At 41.7% G+C, this 18,438-nt stretch overlaps 1 protein-coding gene across 3 annotated transcripts in view; it reads right to left on the bottom strand.

Moving 5' to 3' along the window:
- Positions 1 to 5,765: 5,765 nt before the first annotated feature.
- The window catches only part of CACNA2D2 (calcium voltage-gated channel auxiliary subunit alpha2delta 2), an 815,448-nt gene continuing 802,775 nt past the window's right edge, over positions 5,766 to 18,438 (bottom strand). For all 3 annotated transcript variants that reach the window (XM_042451084.1, XM_042451085.1, XM_042451086.1), the window contains 6 exons: positions 17,694 to 17,746; positions 16,658 to 16,713; positions 15,112 to 15,235; positions 11,967 to 12,076; positions 9,618 to 9,706; positions 5,766 to 8,924 (listed from right to left, as the gene is read on the bottom strand). In XM_042451084.1, the coding sequence (XP_042307018.1) occupies positions 8,796 to 8,924; positions 9,618 to 9,706; positions 11,967 to 12,076; positions 15,112 to 15,235; positions 16,658 to 16,713; positions 17,694 to 17,746 (561 nt within the window). In that variant the 3' untranslated portion in view covers positions 5,766 to 8,795. The remainder of the gene's footprint in view (positions 8,925 to 9,617; positions 9,707 to 11,966; positions 12,077 to 15,111; positions 15,236 to 16,657; positions 16,714 to 17,693; positions 17,747 to 18,438) is intronic.

Raw genomic sequence — 18,438 nt, 5'->3', positions numbered from 1 at the left:
TTCAGACAGACCAATGAAGGGAGTGAACCTAATGGGCTCTCTTCCTCCATTTCTGGGATTTGAGATTGTTCTATTTTTGGAGTGTGTATGTTTTTCTGTACCTGCTTAAAATCTTGCCACTGGCTTCATCAGCAGGTAGACTGTTCTTTGAGTTTTTTTGGGTTTTTTGGCTACTAAATCATAGGTAAATATATTGTAATTCAGCTGATCCAAGTGAGAGAACCAAGCTGCAGATTTCACAAATTCTCATTTACCCTTTTTCTTATACTCCATTTCCAGAAGATTTATTTCCAATGGAAGGACAAAAGTGCTGTCTTCACAAAACTGTTCAGTCAGCTTCTTCTGTCAATTTTTAACTGTAACGGTATGATCAAAGTGTGACAAGCTTTGGTAAGTAAAATCAACCTGGTCTTTCCCAGACCTGCTAGTTGTAAAACGGAAAACAAGTGCTAAACCTCTGCTGCCTCTGCTCCTGCTTTGAAGACATTGGGGTGTTACAAATTACTAACACAGACGTGTGTTGTCAGCCAGGGGCAACCTACAGTCCACAGGCAAAGGTATATATCTGTTAGTCTCCAGCATGTGAGAAAGTACTTTCATGTGCTTTAACAGGCTTATCAAAAGAAATAACATCTAAGTTATTCTAAATCTCTTGGCAGCTATCTCAATGGCTTTCTGTAGACCAGAAAGGCCAGTTAGTGAGCCAGGCTAGAGAATCCTGGACACCAGCCTGTTTTTGAGACTGCAGCCAGGTGTGGGAAGAAGAGAAACCTGGTACTCTTTTAAAAGTAGGAATTACTAAGTGTTAGGAACCAAGAAAAGAAAGAACCTGGGACCCACAGCTTTTGTATTCTGTTGACTGCTTCTTCATATTTATTTAATTTTTTCTTCTGAGCTGTTGTGTTTATATAGCAGCCCTAGAACCCAGTATCCCTTCAGAAGGATGAAGGGAGGGGAATATCTTCTAGTTCAGCCCCTTAGCTAAGGGCCAGTACAGACCAGCAAAAAGAGCCAGATTCCCAGCAACATGGAGGTGTGGTGTTCAGACAGCAGCATGCCCCCACACTGCTGGGAAGCCGCATGGCTTACTGCATGTACAGTGACCTCATGGTGTTTCTGTGGTGCAGTGTTTACACATGCTGTGCCACAGAAACCCAGTAAAAATGCCGCTACCATGGCAAAGGTGCCTTTTTCCTGGTGCAAAAAGGAGCGGCTTTCTGACACTACTTTTTGCACTGGGAAAAATGCTGAATCGGGGCTGTGGTGTGCAGTTGCCACAACCCTGATTCAGCACTCAAAGGGGCAACCAGAAGCCGCTCCTTTGGGGTGGTCTGTTTTGCCCCAAGTCCTCTTTGTGTCAATGAACCTGCCCCCCCCCCCCGGTGAATTGGAGAGCATCGTTTTGTGTGCATCTCTTCTGGGTGCCAAACGGGAAAATAATCTCTCTGTTAAACAAGCTAACCCAGAGCAAACATGCAACTAAGAGCTCATCTGTGCTTGCCAGAAGACTCCGAGCTGCTCTCCCCAGAATATTCTTCCCCCAGATTCATCTCTTTGTGGGTTTTCTGCAGCGACAAGTGGCAGTGTTCCTCCCATGCAGCCCCCCCTTAGTCAGTTAGTGCCTTTGCTAAGGTCAGAACGAGTTGCCCACCCATGTTATCTATGCTGGGGACCTCTTTCTAGCCTAAGTGACTTGTGCCCACAGCAGTGGCATCAGGCAACAAACAGGGTCTGTGAATGAAAATGCAGTTGCCGTTGTTGCTGAAAACCTACCCAAAACCTGTAGCAAATGGTGAGTTATTTAAATGCAGGTTAGGGGGAAGAAGCTCTGACCTGGGTGGGGGCATCATACAGTCTGGACCAGATTCAGGGTTTGGGCCCTGTGCTGTGTAAGCAGGATGCAGTGAACCTACGGGGAACTTAGGGTAAATCACCAATATAGACAGGACCTAAGAGAAAGCTAAAACCAGGCCAGAAAACAAGTTCTTTGGCATCCGCAGTCCATCATGAAATTAGGTCACAGCGCATTTTAAATGTCATACAGCCGGGTGGCAACAGTCACAGTATTTTCTGTGTGATAATACCTGGCTGCATCCCCCATTCACCTTTAAAAAAAATAGATAATTTGGTTTATTTAAAAATGCGATAAGCTCCTAAGATTCAACTCAAAACCTTCTTTGGTCTCTGTGGCTCCAATGTTTCTTACTTCCTTTTTGTCTCCATCAGGATAGAATATGAGAAATTAGGACCTCTAAATCCCAGAATGTTAAATAAGGATGGTGGTGCATCTGTCCATTCTCTTGATTTTGTAAGCCAGTAAAAGAACCACTGCATTTGAAGTGAAAATATGAACATTATTTAATAACTGATCCTCTGTAATAAACAATTTGAAAATATTTTACAAGGAATCACACACACACACAATATTTTACAAAGATTTTCATCTTTTTTAAAATTTTCCAACTCTTCTGTACAAAAAAAAGAGATTAAAATAATAATAAAAAAGTTTGAATTATTGGAAAGAAAACTTTTCAAATGAAGCATGATAGGAATAGGATCCGAGCAGCTGTAAGAACAGCTGCTCAGTGTTTTGCTTTTTGTTTTTAACTTAAAATATAATATAATATAATATATATATATATTTATAGTTATGTATATTTGTTTTTAAAAACTTTTTCTCGAATGAGCAGCACCTGACTAGACTACAGATTTACATACACTCCTGGTAACACAGAGCCAGCCATCTGGTCAAAGCACGTTTCCCATAGACATAACCAAACACACACTGAAAAAGCTACAAGCAAAATGACCTTTAATTAGCCTTGTCATTGTTAATGAATTGTCTCCCTGCCCCTTGGGCTCTGGAGTCCAACTTGCAAGACTGTTATCAGGCTTATGGACATCTCTTTCTGTTCCCCACCCTCCTACCTAATCAGAAATTGTTTTCATTCAAATGGATTTTTAAATGGATTAGACAAGTTAGGTGGTTTGAATTACACCTGTGTCTCATTGCTGCTTTCCCTATATTGAGAACAAGCTGACACAAGAGAAGGGATTGAACATGCATTTTTCTGAGACTTCTAATGAGTGTATGGGGGTCACCATCTGGGACCGACTCCCTTAAAAGTTTTACTGGTTCATTCCAGCCACAAACATCCCCATACTGTTCTTTCATAGAGATCTGCTGCCTCATGCAGTTTTAACGCTCTCAAGTGCCACTACTACTCGCAGGAAATCATCACGATGTTCAAATCCCTCATTACTATGTATGCTATGTCTTTTCCAACTCCAGATACTCCTCTATTTCAAAATAGTACTCTTTTAATCTTTCCCATTTTAGGTTCTTTCACTTCCTTTTCTGAAACTGTTTCACCACTTTGACAGCCTGGGGGAAATATTTATATTCTTTTGCTACTGAGAACCCAGTAACTATAATCTATGAGGCTACCATTTTTCTAGTCTGGAGATAAAGATAGCAGTGCCGTCATGCTCTCAGTCCACCTCTCCGCCATTTCTCCTCCTTAGTACCATCTCCATCTGCCTTTAGTGAATTTATCTGGAAGAAAAACTCGAGGAAAATGTAATGATGAACCAGGGGTAATTTTGACTGTTAGAGACATCCATGTGGCCAGTCAGTCTCAAGCATACCCTATAGATAACACAAGCTGTGCTGGAAATGGGTTAACCAGCCCTCATTTACATTTCTGATCAGCAGTTTGGAAAGAGCTGGTGGTTACCTATATCAGCCATGTACATTTATACATTCACATGAAAAATTCTAGTAGGGGAATAACCAAGATACTTGCTTCCATCTTCAGACCTGCACACACAGCGTTGCCATCAGCTCATGCACAAACACCTATCCTCAAAAAATCAAAAACCCAAACATAAAAGTCATTAAAAAACATCCACATCAACTGAAAACAAGACATTGTTGTCTCATCGTAGGAATAGTTCACAATCAAAATACTTGTCCTCTTTGGCTCTGAAACCCAGAAAAACAAGGCCTTTGTTTCTTTCTTATAACCACTGTGAAAAACATGAGGAAGGGGTACTGCTTAAACTAAGGGGTGAGTTAATAGAAAAGGGAGACCTTCCACTTCAGTTCCTTTTTGCCTTAGCCCTGATCAGAGGCTTCCACAAACATCACACATGAAAGGGGCTGCAGTTAGGGTAGTATCTCTGTTACCATTGATAGTGACTGATTCCCTGACTGGTTATTTCAGAGGCTGGATCTCCTTTGATGCCCAGATGTAATCAGAGTGCTGAGTGGTGGATGCGACCTGATATAATCTGTGATCTGTCTGATGTGGGGACATGTGGAGATCATCCATCCTATCTCCAGTGCTCAATGTCCAGGAGCCTTCACTTCCCTCTCAAAGGGAGACTGAGCCAGGTGCCAGGAAGGTAATGAGCTGTCATTAGGATAGAAATGTTAGATGGAAATTAAAAAAAAAAACCCAGATAAAGCTTTTTACCGGATAACTAATCTGTCTAATCTCTCAAGGTGATCTCGAGATTTAATGCAGCACATCTTCAGCTGAACAAATGTCACAGTCATTTACAAAGGGTTTAGTGGCATCTCTAAACTACGTGCAAAGCAAAGGTCCAAACATAAGTAGTAGTCTTTTCAGAAACACTGCAAGTTACTGGGGGATGGCCTAATTTGTATTGTGTGATGTTAAATAACTGCTAGTCAACCCCAGAAAGAAGTGATCTGAAGTGTTCCAGGAGCAATTCCCATAATCTTTCTGTCACATAGCTTTGCCTTCCAACTATAACTCCTGATGTGGAAAGTAGAAGGATGCATACAGATGTATTTAATTTTAATGCTCCATACCGTGTGTAAGCATACTCTTTTGTGTTTTGTTCATATACATCATAAAATCTCCTGTGCTGAGCTCAGAAGAAACCAGTTCAACATGATTGTAGCAAATGCTTGGCTGGAACCAGTAATGCCACTTAGTCACCTCCCTCTTTAAGTATTTTTCAACATTTAAAACATTGATTCTGCTTCATTGAAATAAAAGAGTAGGATTACACACTTAATTGAATAGATGTCTATGTTGTAGTTATTAAAAAAACATGGACAGCCCACTTGAAGCATGGGTGTGGGGCAAAGACAAATCTACTCTCACCAGTGGCATGCATACTCTCTTTTTGTACCAAAGGTAAGGGGGAAATAGGCTGATCCCAAGAAAGGAAAAAAATGGAAATTTGAAGATATGTCTGCACAAATTATGGATGCCAAGCACCTCCCTTTTTTTTGTTTAAATTTTCTTGGCTGATCAGGGTTTTGGGGAGTGAGGCTAGCATACTATTGGTGATACAAATGAATGCCCAAAGGACTCCTCACTGTAAATTTGGAATCATACTTTCTTGGGTGTGTTCAACATTGAAAGGAATGTCTATTAAAAGGGAAACACCAACAAAGAGTCTTCAATTTGACTGGAGTGGCTGTAACATGACTGTGTGATAGAAAACAGTAACAACCAGTCTTGTGTCTGATCAAGAAACAGCTATCTATACTGCCAGTCTTGTAAGGTACAGTACTCAGAAGATGGGAAAAGCCTTTTTAAACAAAATTAGCTCTCCTTGTAAACAAGACAAGTACAGGAGATCCTTTGCCATTTCCTGGTAAGCAGATAATGCTACAGTATTTGCTTAAGCTTTGTTTATTTCTCAATATCTGCTACTAAGGAGGTACACCTTATGGTGGTTCAGAGCACTAGTCAAATGAAGCCACAGACCAAGTGGCATACAAGACCAAAGAAGCAAAACAATACTCTTAGCACCAGTGGCATGTCATTGTAAGTAAGCTAGTGAAAGATTTGTGAGGCAAAACCTTTTCAGTCAATGATCTGAAACATACAACAATCAGTTGGCAGGTAGGGCTGAGGCTATGTGGGCAGAGGAATCAAGATGAAGCTGGCTTTTGTGAGATTTAAGAAACAACTCCCAGGTCCCAAGAACAAGGATTCTTGGAAAGAGAAAATCACCACAATATGTTCTCCAAAAGTCTTCAGATCTTTCAAAGATTTTTGTTTTTTGCACAAGACATATACTATGTAATTGCATCAAACTAGTATATTTATTATAGTAGTGACCCGATTTCACCATTCAAGCTATACTAGACCAGGATCACAGAAATTCTCCTTCAGGTAAGATCACTGACTCATTTTCTCTGAAGATAACCTACACTGTATGCTGTAGGATGATTTTGAAGACACTGGAGCTTTGCCAGATGGACCATATTTGTATATGCCTTGCAATGAAACACAGCTATGGAGCCAATACAAGTGGCAGAGTCTGTGTCACACATAAGCCATGAAGCCACTGCAGGAGTCGGGTACACCTCGTTCTTTGCTGGACATTTTCCCCAAACTATACCCAGCCAGGATCACAAAGTACCCATAGAGACACATTGTGAATTGGTTTGTAAGATTGGTTGCTTTTTTTGCTTGGAAACATACAGATTTACGTAACTGTGATGTCATTGTTTGCTTTCTGTATTTCTTGGTAATAAATGCAAATGAAATTCATAACCCACAATAAGTTGTATGTCAGGGATCAGTTCATGGAAAAGGCTTTTGGTTGAGAAAACGAGCATATGAGATCAAAATGAGGAGTACTGTTGTGCACATTTTGTCATGCTACTGTAAGCTGCACCACATCACATTGTGCCACAAGGAAAGACCATTGCGGTTACCAATGCAGTATTTAACTGCTTCCCACTGATGAATTTGTGTCAAATTGTACTACATGTACAATGCTGCAGTTCTTCACATTGCCCCGAAGTGAATTTCAGACAGCTGCTCTCACATCATGTGAAAGAGAAACTAGAGAGGATCCTTCTCACTTTGCTGGCGACTCCTGAGTGGAGAGGGGGGCATTTGGCTGAAGAGAAGGAGATTCTAGAACTGTCTTGTGACTAAGCGTTATAGTTCATATTAAATGATGAAAGTATGCTTATTACTGTATGTGCACGAGAAGTAGGCACAAAGGCTGGCAACTTCCTCTAGGAAAGTCCTAAACAATAGGCAGCATTTGAGGACAGAGTGATGTATGTACTCTTATTTTAATATCTGCAACACATTGTGCGGCTGTTGCCATCAGTAACAATCTCAACCATGGAATATGTGCCTAGAGAGCCATCTGAAGTGTCCTGTGTTGTATCAGCTGAATGGCAGCTGTCAATTATGATCACACTTTCATATTTCCCAGGTAAAATACATGATCACTGAAGATAATTAACTGTCTGCAGAATACCTGCTTTTAGAGGCTCAGTTGTGCTCAATTCACCACTTCCAGGTAATCCCAGGACTGGATAGATGGAGGGCACTATAATCGTACAGTTCAGTATCTGTACAACACTGGGGAAGAAAACCTTTGGCTATGACCTTCTTGGTTTGGCTTGGCACAGACTACTGCTGCCAGTGTGGTGGACAATATCTTTTACTAGAAATGGGACACCGTGAAGTAGGAAGAAGGCCCTCTTTGTTTTAGCCAACTCCACCACTGGCCAACCTCAAAAGGAACGAGGCCACCAAAATTTCATAGTGAAGTCTTTCCAGTGATTTGGGGAAGATAATACATGGTCTTGTTTTCTTGACTGTCTCAAACATGTCTGGGCCCAGTAAGGAATGGGACAGGCAAAGTAATGACTGGAGTCAGGGATTATTGAGTTTGGGTCATACTGTTTGTTCACTAGAATGAGATTATCTTGCCATTCATTTTGCCAAAACAGTGAGAGCCACTGTGCTTCTCAACCATGTGTGGGTTAATAGAAAAGAGTGCCCACAGAGTTTTACATTTTTTCTTCTTCCCCTGCTTGCCTTCCAGCTCCTCTTAGTTTGCACTTAACTGATTTAAATAAATAATACTGACCATAAAATTCAAGTCAAAACCTTTTTTTTTCTTTGTGTCTTTGTTGATGACAATAAATACCATAATTTATCTGTTTAAAATGCTTGGAAATTAGATGTTGTAGAAAGATCTAGATTAAAATTTTCAGGCTAAAAATAATAATTTTAAAATTGATCTGAGATGGGATCTAACTAATGAGAGACTCAGCAACGATGGCATCAGAAAGCACAGAGTGTATTGGGTGGAATGGAGATGCTGCAGTGACATCCTAGGATTACTTTGAGTTTGACAAGCCACTGGAATTGGCTGAAAAGTTAACTAAAGAATCAATTTGGCAAGAGTATATTTTTCTTTCCTGTTATAATTTTTCATTGTTGCTGCTGCTTCCACTGTTTTGCATGATTGGGATGGGAAGGTAAATTGTTTCAAACAGAACAGTAATTTGTCAGCATTGCTGAATAAATACCTTAAAAAAACAATAAAATAATGAGAAATCTCCTGAGGAAACTGACAAAGGTCTCCCAGAATTCCACAGATTCAATGGGGAAAAACGGTATGAGGCCACTGTTCTTTGTATTTGGCCAACAGCTCAATGGGTGAAAAGAGGAGTAATGAATAAAAGCCCAAGGATGTTCACTATCTGGAGAGGGTCACGATGGCTCGTGCTTCCCCAAGTCTTGCTCAGAGCTCTGTGTTTGCACAACCTGCTGTGCAGAGACCCTGGAAGGGCAAGGAGAGGATGGAGGAAAACGAGAAACAATGAGCATAGCTTCTGGACTTCTGAGTGAAGAACAAGACGGTCCTCATGAGGGAGTGCCAAGGTGAGACCAGAGTTGATGAGACTAGGCAGCTGCCCTCCTCTGGCAAGTCTGGAGGGGATGGAGATGGTGCATAAAACAAAAATGGATGAGCTAGACTAAATGGATGTTTCAAAGGCAAGACGCCAAGGGCAGTGAATGGCAACTGGCAGTCAAATAGAGGAGAAGGAACTGCAGAGATAACAAGACACTCAAGGATGGCCTGAAGGAGGCTCCTCTGCCACAATCTGAGGTGTCTTCCTGTGGAAACAAAAGGAAGAGAGATTTCTGTGAGAGACTTTCTGTACACATGGTCAGAGATAAGTTATGGTCTCTTGTAATCATTACTTTTGCAGGGTCAACACTCTAGCTCATGAATTACAGTCTTGTCAAGATTCTGTCAACATGTCATTCCCAACATTCTCCTAAGATTATATCCACACTGTGTTATGTGGACTCTGGAATGAACTTGTTGTTTACTGTTTCTCTAGAGGTACAGAAGGAAACCTGCACTTTTAAAAGTCAGAGAACTGAACTCCAGTGAGATTTAAAGGAGAGATAATAAAAGCTGCACCACCTCTCAGATACATTCCCTAGTTTGGATGCTGTTCCAGATTTTGTTACTGGAATGCAAGTGCTTCATGAAAGAGACAATGTGGAACAGATGTTGCAAAGAACATTATTTTGCAGCAAAAATGCTACTTGCGTTTTTAGGCTAGAGAACTTCCTTATGAATACATCAGTTAATAGACTTGTGCTCAGCTTGCCATTTGAAGTGCTAAGACAGTCCTTTCTCACCATACTAGTAGTTTATTTTTGACAAGGAAGGTTCTGTCCTGTTCTTTCAACCCTTGAAGTTAAAAACCAAGAGGATAACCTTCCCATAGAATAAGCCCACTTCAGGTGCAGCCATGTACTCCATGTATCTGCATGAGAGTCTTTTCTTCAACTTACTGTTGCATTGTAGTCAAAACAGATGTGGGGACCTTTTCGATACCGTGGTCTTTCTACTAGCTCACACTGGTTGCGATCTCCTGGTGGAGCTATGCATTGTCAAGAAAATGTAGCTCAAAAAAATAATAAATTAAACACAAGATAGGTTATTTAAAGAAAGGTGATATAAAACAACTAGGCTAAGGGCCCATTCACATTCAGAAATAACTCAGTGTGGAAACTGGCTTATTTCATTCATTTGCCCCAATTGAATCTGTCCATGGCATTGATTTGTCATGATTGTCCATGGCATTTTATCCCAGATTCACATTCACATTTGGGAACGTGGTAAAATGCCATGGAGGATTCAATCCTGGCAGTTGGCAGATGAAGAAGAGGAGATCCAGGGTGATGAAGGCTCCAAGGTAGGGGCAGTGGGAGACAGAGGAGGAGGAGGGAGAGGAGATTGAGGGGGAGGAAGGCTCCAGGGTTCTTTTTAAAAGAATCTCTTTTCCCCCCATTTTAAAAACCCCCGGGTTAAGGGGGATTTGCACCAGTCCCCCCCTGAATTTGGGTCAGGCAAACCTGGTGCAAATGTGAACTACCTCCAGGAAAAACCGGCACAAGTGTGAACTTCCCCAATTTACACAGGTTTGGAAACTAGTTTATTTTTCAGTGTGAATGGGCCCCAAGAAATTCAATACAAATGTGATATTTTAAATGTTAAATAGCAGTTATGGGGAATTTTGTAGCTCTTCTTCCTGGCTCCTGGCTTATCTGTGAGCACTCCCTTGTGGTGAGAACAGCTGCTTCATTATTTGAATTGCCACCATGCTTCCTTCCCTCCCAGCTGCTAAGCAGCAGCACCTTTCAGGATTTGACAGCTGCTAATGGGTGGGAGAACATGAAACTCCAGGCAGAGCATTACAAGCCACTACTTTATGTAGCATTTCTGTCTGCAGGCCATTTTACAGCACATCCTTATAGCAATGTGATTTCACTTTAACAGTCATGGTTCCATCCTATGTTATCCTGGGATTTTCAAATTTGTTTGGAATTCTCCATCAGTGCCTCTCCAAAATACAAACCCCAGAATTCCACAGGAAACAATCTTAGCAGTTGAAGTGTAATCATAGTGTTGAAACTATGCAATGTGAAAGGGCATCAGAGATTTTCTTCTGTAATTTACAAGTGGTTCTTGCAACAAAGTCCTAGATTATGCAGTACTCCTGTTTGGTATACCAGCTGCCCACAGCTTCTTTGGGAATATTTAATTCCACCTCTCCTCTCTGGTTTTCTGTTGCTGTTTTTCATCAAGTTATCAATTTATCACTATTCTGTGGCTGCAGACTATGCTCAGTCCTCATCTGGCTGTTCCCCTTCTTAGATGCATAAAGTGATTTTTTACTTTATTATTTATTTATTTATTTATTCATTCATTCATGGTACTCCTTAAAACCTTTGGGTTTCCCTGAATCTAATGATTCCCTGAGTCTGATAAATGCTTCCTCTTATGTATGGATGGTGTAGCTTTAGGTATGCAAGACCCAAATTAGGAGAATTAAGGCGGGTTACAGACCGCCATGAAAGTACGCGCGGAGCACGTACTAGGGTTAGGGAGGTGCGGTGCTTCTGCACCTCCCTAACCCTAATACGCGCTCTGCGTGTAAAAAATGATGGCGGCCGTTCCAGACGGCCGCTGTCATGAGGATGTCATGGCTGCGCCGCCTCTATACAGGGCAGCGCGGACGTGATGTCCTCGCTCTGCGCCAGGGCGCCCTTAGCGCGAACCAGGAAGGAGCTCCGTTTCGGTTTGAGGCACCGCTTTGCTTCGCTGGGCGCAGTCTTCAGACGGCCAAGCGGCCCCTTTTTCCCCCTCCCCGCCGCCACGGGGTGTCCTTGGGGCTTGAAGCCCCAAGGACACCCCTTTTCAGGCTACGGGGAAGCGGCGTTTTGCCGCTTCCCCGCAGCCTGAAAAGTGGCGGATCGGGGCCTCAGCGGCTGCCGTTCTAACCGCTGAGGCCCCGATACACCGGGGAAAGGGGCGAGTACAGCCCGCCCCAAATAGGCGGTCTGTAACCTGCCTAAGTTTGCTTCTATAATACTAAATTATACTAAATGAGTATAAAGTGTATTTTTAATGAACACTTTGTAATTTTAGCCACTACTACTCTTGGGAAGAAAAAAATAGTATCAGAGAAATCATGAGAGCTGCTGGGGCAATAGCTGTTCTACTTTGTTGAGGTACAACAGAAAAAAGTAAATGAATGACAATCTGTCATTGTATTTTTCCTTGGGAATGAAAATGTCATGTCAAACATGTTGAAAGTTTTCTTGTCCAATGCAACAGTGCTCAGCAACAAAGGATACCCTTTATCTCTGCTTGAAGAAGCTTGGTGGATTCACACTGACTGCATATTGGCTTTTCTGCGACAACAAATAGAAGGTTGGTGCTGGCCAGTCTTTGTGCATAGAACAGCCTGGAGGAGAAAAAAACAAAAGGTAAAGCGAGAATCATCCAAGCCATGTACAGATATGAGAGCTGGATTGTAAAGGAAGTCAACAGAAAGAAAATAAACTCATTTGAGATATGGTGCTGGAGAAGAGTGCTGAGGATACTGTGGATGGCCAAGTAGACAAACAAATGGATTCTAGAATAGATAAAACTTGAACTCTCCCTGGAAGCCAAGATGACTAAATTGAGGCTGTCATACTTTGGCCACATCACAAGAAAAGGCATAAATCACTAGAAAAGACAATGATGTTTGGAAAGGTAAGATGAAAGAAAAGACGACCACACGCTAGATGGCTGGACTCAGTCAAAGAGACCATGGGATTGAGCCCTCAGGATCTGGGCAGACCAGTGGAAGACAGGGGTCTTGGAGAGTTCTCATCCTCAGGGTTGCCAAGAACTCCATGAACACCGCGGTTGACTCATGGAGAATGGTGAAGTGTTGCTATCATGCCATTTTTACTACTTTTACTTTCTTTCAGAACATCTCAGTTCACAAAACAAATATTGCAGTCACTTTTGGCCCCATAGGAAGAGAACATATGTCCAAGTACTAATTGTAGGGAGATTGCATCTAATGTGAAAAGTTCCAGCATGATGATATGCTCTATTCTCTTTCAAGTAACATTTGGAGGGATCATGAGGGAGGATTTGGGACTTTAAAAATAGACTTTTTAGGTTTATTTTAAAATAAGAGTATAAAGCAACAAGTGGTGCTAATGACTTTTCTCAGAAAAGCAACATGCAATGATTACTGTATTTTTTTTCCCTGCTCAAGCTGTACCACCTGGAATGAATTTGATCCACCCAATGTATTTGAAAACAAATAGTAAACCAGCTTTCACCAACCTGGCATCTATCAGAAAAAGCATTTTTATGAAGACTTCTACCAGCTTCTAATTTTATGTTAGTCAGAGGATTCATAACTGCCTGAACAGCATCATTTCTTTTTTCTTTTTGTTTCCTTGGAACCACAGTGAAGCCTGACTGCTGGAACAGATTTTTCAGTTCAGTTCATATGATCATCTATATGTCCACAAAAGGCTGGGAAATAGAGGTACTGGGACTTAGGCCCTATGATTGACCAGCTGACACCATCTTGGATGCCTTGAGTTTTGAGTAGAAAAGTCAGTCTTGCAGTTTACTCAATTGCCTCAAACACATTTTCTTTCATGTGTCATGCTTTGGTCCCTGCAACCCTGGATCTCTTCCTAATGTGGTTAATGTTGTATGTTTAAGTTAGCTTTACCTATACTTCCTGTTACTCTGTTTTGTTAATTCCAAAGCATTTCCTTCCCCTCATCCTTTATAAATGAATAATGTCTCTGTGTGTGTGGAGCGGGGAGAGTAATCCCCAAAACTACCTTTGTGACTGAATCCAGTCCTTACCTTTTAACTTCTTTTATTGTCTATGAGTTTCCTTGCCTAAGGCTGTAGAGCAGGGAGTGCTGGTTTGACTCCTAGAATCTTAGTGATATCTTGTGTAGATCTGAATTCATCCTGACTCTGGCTGAGAGGACAGTAAAGACATGCTGGTAGCTTCTTCTTCACAAGTTAATGTAACCTATAATTTTGGTCATCCTTGTCCTGTCTTGTGGGCAGCCACAAACCCATCTGGTGGTGGTGGGTTTGTGACAGCACCTTCCAGAGGGATTGAATTATTGCTCCCATCACTGCCTGCCAACATAAGAGCTGCCCATGCTGGCTGGGGGTGAGAATTATAGTCTGAAACATCTAGACAGAAAGGCTGAAATACATGCACTAAAGCATTTATGCTTACTCAAGCTTGCTTTTTAAAAATTTACTGGACATTATCTACAAGAAAGTCATAAGGCCAAATTATGTTGTGTGCATTTTTGCACTTACTATATTTTTATATTACCCCTTTGTATTAATAAATCGAGAAGACCAATCTTGGGGAGGTGATATTAGGGTCAAGACTCTGGGGGATGACCCCTTCTTCCTCTGCCATGCTCCCAATCAACTCTTCCCACTATGGCTGTATGCACCAAAAGGGCAACTTCCAGTGATACCATTGGCAGCATTCCTGCTAATGCAAACAACAATGTGTTGGAGGGTATAAAATTTTAAAGGTGGTGACATTTAAACTCCTCATCCCTGTCCATCATAGTCTTGAATCCTATTCGCTCCCTAGGAGTATTTTAGATTTTTAAATGTATTTAACATAATGCGTAGATTGCTCCTCTACCTTTTTTAACCATCATTAGCTCCTCCCAAGGCACTCTGGGAAATGCAGTTCCTTTAGTAATGCTAGGTGTCTGTTAACATACCACCACTTGCACCAAGCTGTGATTCCCAGGATTATGTGGAAGAGGAGAGGGAGCTGTGATAATTAAAATGTATAAAATTTGTATCAATCTTTAGTATAAATATGCACTCTGTACTCAGTACAGTATTGCTTATTACTCAAAAGTAATCAGTCTGCATAACCACAACAGGCGTATACTATAATTTAAAACAAAATACTACATGGTCTTTCATTATTTTCCTTGATCTCCCCAAACCTGGTAATCATTAACCTTTTTTTTAAAAGAGACTTAAGCCTGGAAGTCTTAGGGGTGAAAGAGATTGGTGGAAGGGGAGGCTTGAAGCCACCTCTTCTGCAGATAAATTGGGGCCCCAGCGAACACATGCCGCGGATCCAATCTGCCTTTACCCTGGCCGAAAAAGGAGTAGCAAAGAGCTGTTCCTTTTCAGCTGGCAAAAAGTGGGCTTTTCTCACCCCACCGCTGCCAGAAGCCTGATTTAAGACACTCTGGCAGAATGTGGTGTATAAACACAGCGCCGTCGGAGCACCTTGAAGCCACCCATATGTAAATGGCCTGGGCAACTACGGGACGTGTGGTGTATAAATGCTGTGCTCCAAAGACGCCAAGATAGCAGCTCAAAAGGATCATCTGTTTCGGGCCTAAATGACTTTCTGCACACCGAGACCTGTGGATAGTTTCATGAACCTCTATACAATGGGCATTTCCCACTGACCTGGAGCAATTTCCACAGTCAATGAAGTTGATATCTGTATTGTTAGGTGTACTAAAGTAGTACTGGGTCTGTTTCATGATGCAACTGGTCTCCTTGGACTCCATTCCTTCTGCTGTGACATCTTCTGTTAGGAGACAACATCAAATGCAAGATAAATAAGCATTTTGTTGCTCTTCCTAGATTATCTAAAATAAAATACAGCAACATTATAACTCTGTACATGCCTATTCAGATGTAAGCATTGCTACATTCAATGGGACTTACTCAGATGGATGTCTACAGGACTGTAGTCTTCTGAGACTAATATTCAATAAAACTGCTGATTGAGTGTAAATCTCTGCCAGGCTACTTAAACTGGTCTCTCTCTCTCTTTCTGTGGCTCTGTAAGCAAGCTACAAATCCCAGCGATTCCATAGCACTGAGCCATAGTAGTTAAAGTGGTTTCAAACAGAATTATTTCTGCACTGTGGGTGCAGCCACAGAATGGGAAAGACAGGTTTCTTTTACTCTGGGTATGCAAGGAAGATGGAGGCTTCTGGATGCAGCTACACATCCAAGGCAACCCACTGACTGGTCACATGAATGTGTCTGGGCACTACTGTATTTGGGCAAGTATGTCTGGGGATGAAAAGCTGTTGCCCTTCAGAGAAGAGTGAATGCTACATCTTTTTTCCTGGTTGTTCAAGGGTAGTTGCATGGCACATGGCACATGGCATGTTTGTTTACTGTCAAGAAAGTCCCAATATGTTCAGTGGGGTATACTCTTAAGTAACTGTGCTTAGAACTGCAGCTACTTGAGATCAAACTGATAGTTTAGTGCCAGTTCTGGTGTAAATGACCACTTTTGGAGGAAATGAAGGATAAGACATCCTAGAGATCTGTTACATAGGGGATTTGATAATCAAACCCCTTTGAGCTCCCCCCCCCCCCCCGCCACCTTAAACTCTTTTATAGTATTCTTTCCTAGATGCATCCTATGCAGTCTTAAAATATATGCTGGAAAATATGATCTTAGGGAGATATTCTGCAGGAGTGTTGAATAGTTTCAGCAACAAATCCAAGTTTTTGACAATACGTAGATACCTCTTATTTCCCATTTCAAAATCTTAGGCGGGCTACAGACTGCCCAAAAAGGGTGGTCTCTTGCCGCCCTGGTTTGCTGCGTGAGGGAGCCGCAGTGGACACACTGCACAGCTCCCTCGCGCAGCGAAAAGAACTCACAAAAAGCAGGTTCTTTCTGTGGTGCGATTGTGACACCGCAGTGCGCCAATGACACACTAGTGGTGTCACAATGACACCGGGATGCGCGGACTCTAGGCGTCCATCACATCGAAATGGCGGCGCTCGTATGTACAGAGCGCTGCCATTTTGACGCCCTCGTCACGTGCGAGGGGTGAGTTGCGTCTGGAAGCGCCGCCCCTCACACATAACGATGGCGCCCCATAGGGCCCGTCTGTACAGTGCCTCACTCAGCAATAAAGGTAAGCCACAATGCTCCCCTACATCATATCTTTGAGACTGCATAAAAACAGCAAGAAATTTTTACCTGTTTGAAACCAGCTGTTGTAGGTTAGCCCATACAAGAACTGTTGAAACAGAGACCTTATGGAAGAAAATGGAAGAGCTGTTAGCTGACCAGAGAAGAAAAAATGTGCATGTCACCAGTCAAAATAGGATCCTTGTCTTAAAAGATTAAAAAGACATGAAGATGACTATTTTTACTTTTTGATGTCAAAAGATTAGAAAGGGCCAAAGAACTCCTAGAATTCTACTAACATTTTTTGAAATAAATCATAGGACATTATCACATAAGTCCTGTTCTCTCTGCAGTCATGGAAATGAATGAAAATGCAAACATACTGTTTTGTGAGCAGCCATTATTGCACATATTTGCAACTGCACAATTGAGGCTGCTCCTGCCATTGCGCTCTCTTCTTGACTCCCCTTAAACCCACCTCCCTGCCCTTTGTCCTATCCAGCATGCCTTTCTTTTAATTTCATTTTTTACTTTTTAAATACAATTCTGCAGTTCTGGTAATGCAATTTAGGTTTTTAAAAAAGAAAATAAATACAAAAATAAAAAAAGCAAATCAGACTACTGGGGAATAGTGCAGGGGAAGTCGGACAGGGGGAGAAGAGGAGACTGACATCACATGAGTGCCAAAATTGCTGCTGTCGCAGCAGCGGCATTTTGCACAGAAGGAGTACTGGGACAGCTGCACAATTGGGAGCTATTGATGGACTTCCCCCATCAGTGAAAAAGAGCACCCTAACTACACTTGGCAGGAGCAACAGGTCAGAGGCAACAGCATGTGACAGGTGTCACCAAAGATGCCATTTTATTACTGTAATTGCAGTTTAAAATACATGTGTAGTAATCTCCATAGAATCGTAGAATCATAGAGTTTGAAGAGATCACAAGAGCCATCCAGTCCAGCCCCCTGCCAACCCCCTCCCATTTGAAGCCCTAGAACTGCCCCATGATGTGGCTTCTATGATTCCATTATGCTATTTGCAGAGTAGCTCAATATATTATATTCCTGTTTTGCTGTACTCATCCAGTAAACTGCAAAAGGACTTACCATGCTGCTGCTGAGGTCCACCAGGCTAGATTCAGGAAATCTGCCATTGTTGGCTGGATATGGAAGGATAAAGAAGTTATTAGTAACTAGTTATTAGTTTTTAACAAACCAGTTGCTACTTTGTAAACACAATGCCCTGTAAGCACAAACTCAAAATGCTGCAACTTACTAAAGTAAGAACCAAGCAAGAGGCCTGAGAGGTCATGTAATGTACTGTTAATTCCCCACCTTTTCATCATATTTTAGTGTATCTTTACTGGGGGTGGATATGATATTTCCTTATATACTGCAGGGGGAAAACTGATTTCCAGTAATGGTGCTTTGCCATTGGTAAAGGCCTAAAAGTAATTACATATACATAGGAATTGGGTGGCTCAGCACAGAGAGAAAACAAGATGTTAATGAGTTCCAAGGCAATCCAACTACTGTATAAGCATTGCAAGAATATCCACAGATAATAATCACAAAATGAAGGTGTGTAAATACAGTTGGCCCTCTGTATCCACAGATTCTCTATCTACAGATTCAACTATCCATGCCTTAAAAATATTTTAAAAATATAAATTATAAAATGTATACCTTGATTTTGCCATTTAATATAAGGGACACTATTTTACTATGCCATTGTATTTAATGGGACTTGACCATCCATGGATTTTGATACCCACAGGGAGCCCTGAAACTAAACCCCAGAGGATGCCAAGGGGCCACTGTATTGTTATTTGTCACATCACAAGGTTCAAGA

This window comes from Sceloporus undulatus, chromosome 2, assembly GCF_019175285.1.
Source record: "Sceloporus undulatus isolate JIND9_A2432 ecotype Alabama chromosome 2, SceUnd_v1.1, whole genome shotgun sequence".
NCBI lineage: Eukaryota > Metazoa > Chordata > Lepidosauria > Squamata > Phrynosomatidae > Sceloporus > Sceloporus undulatus.
This window is presented reverse-complemented; position numbering and strand designations above follow the sequence as displayed.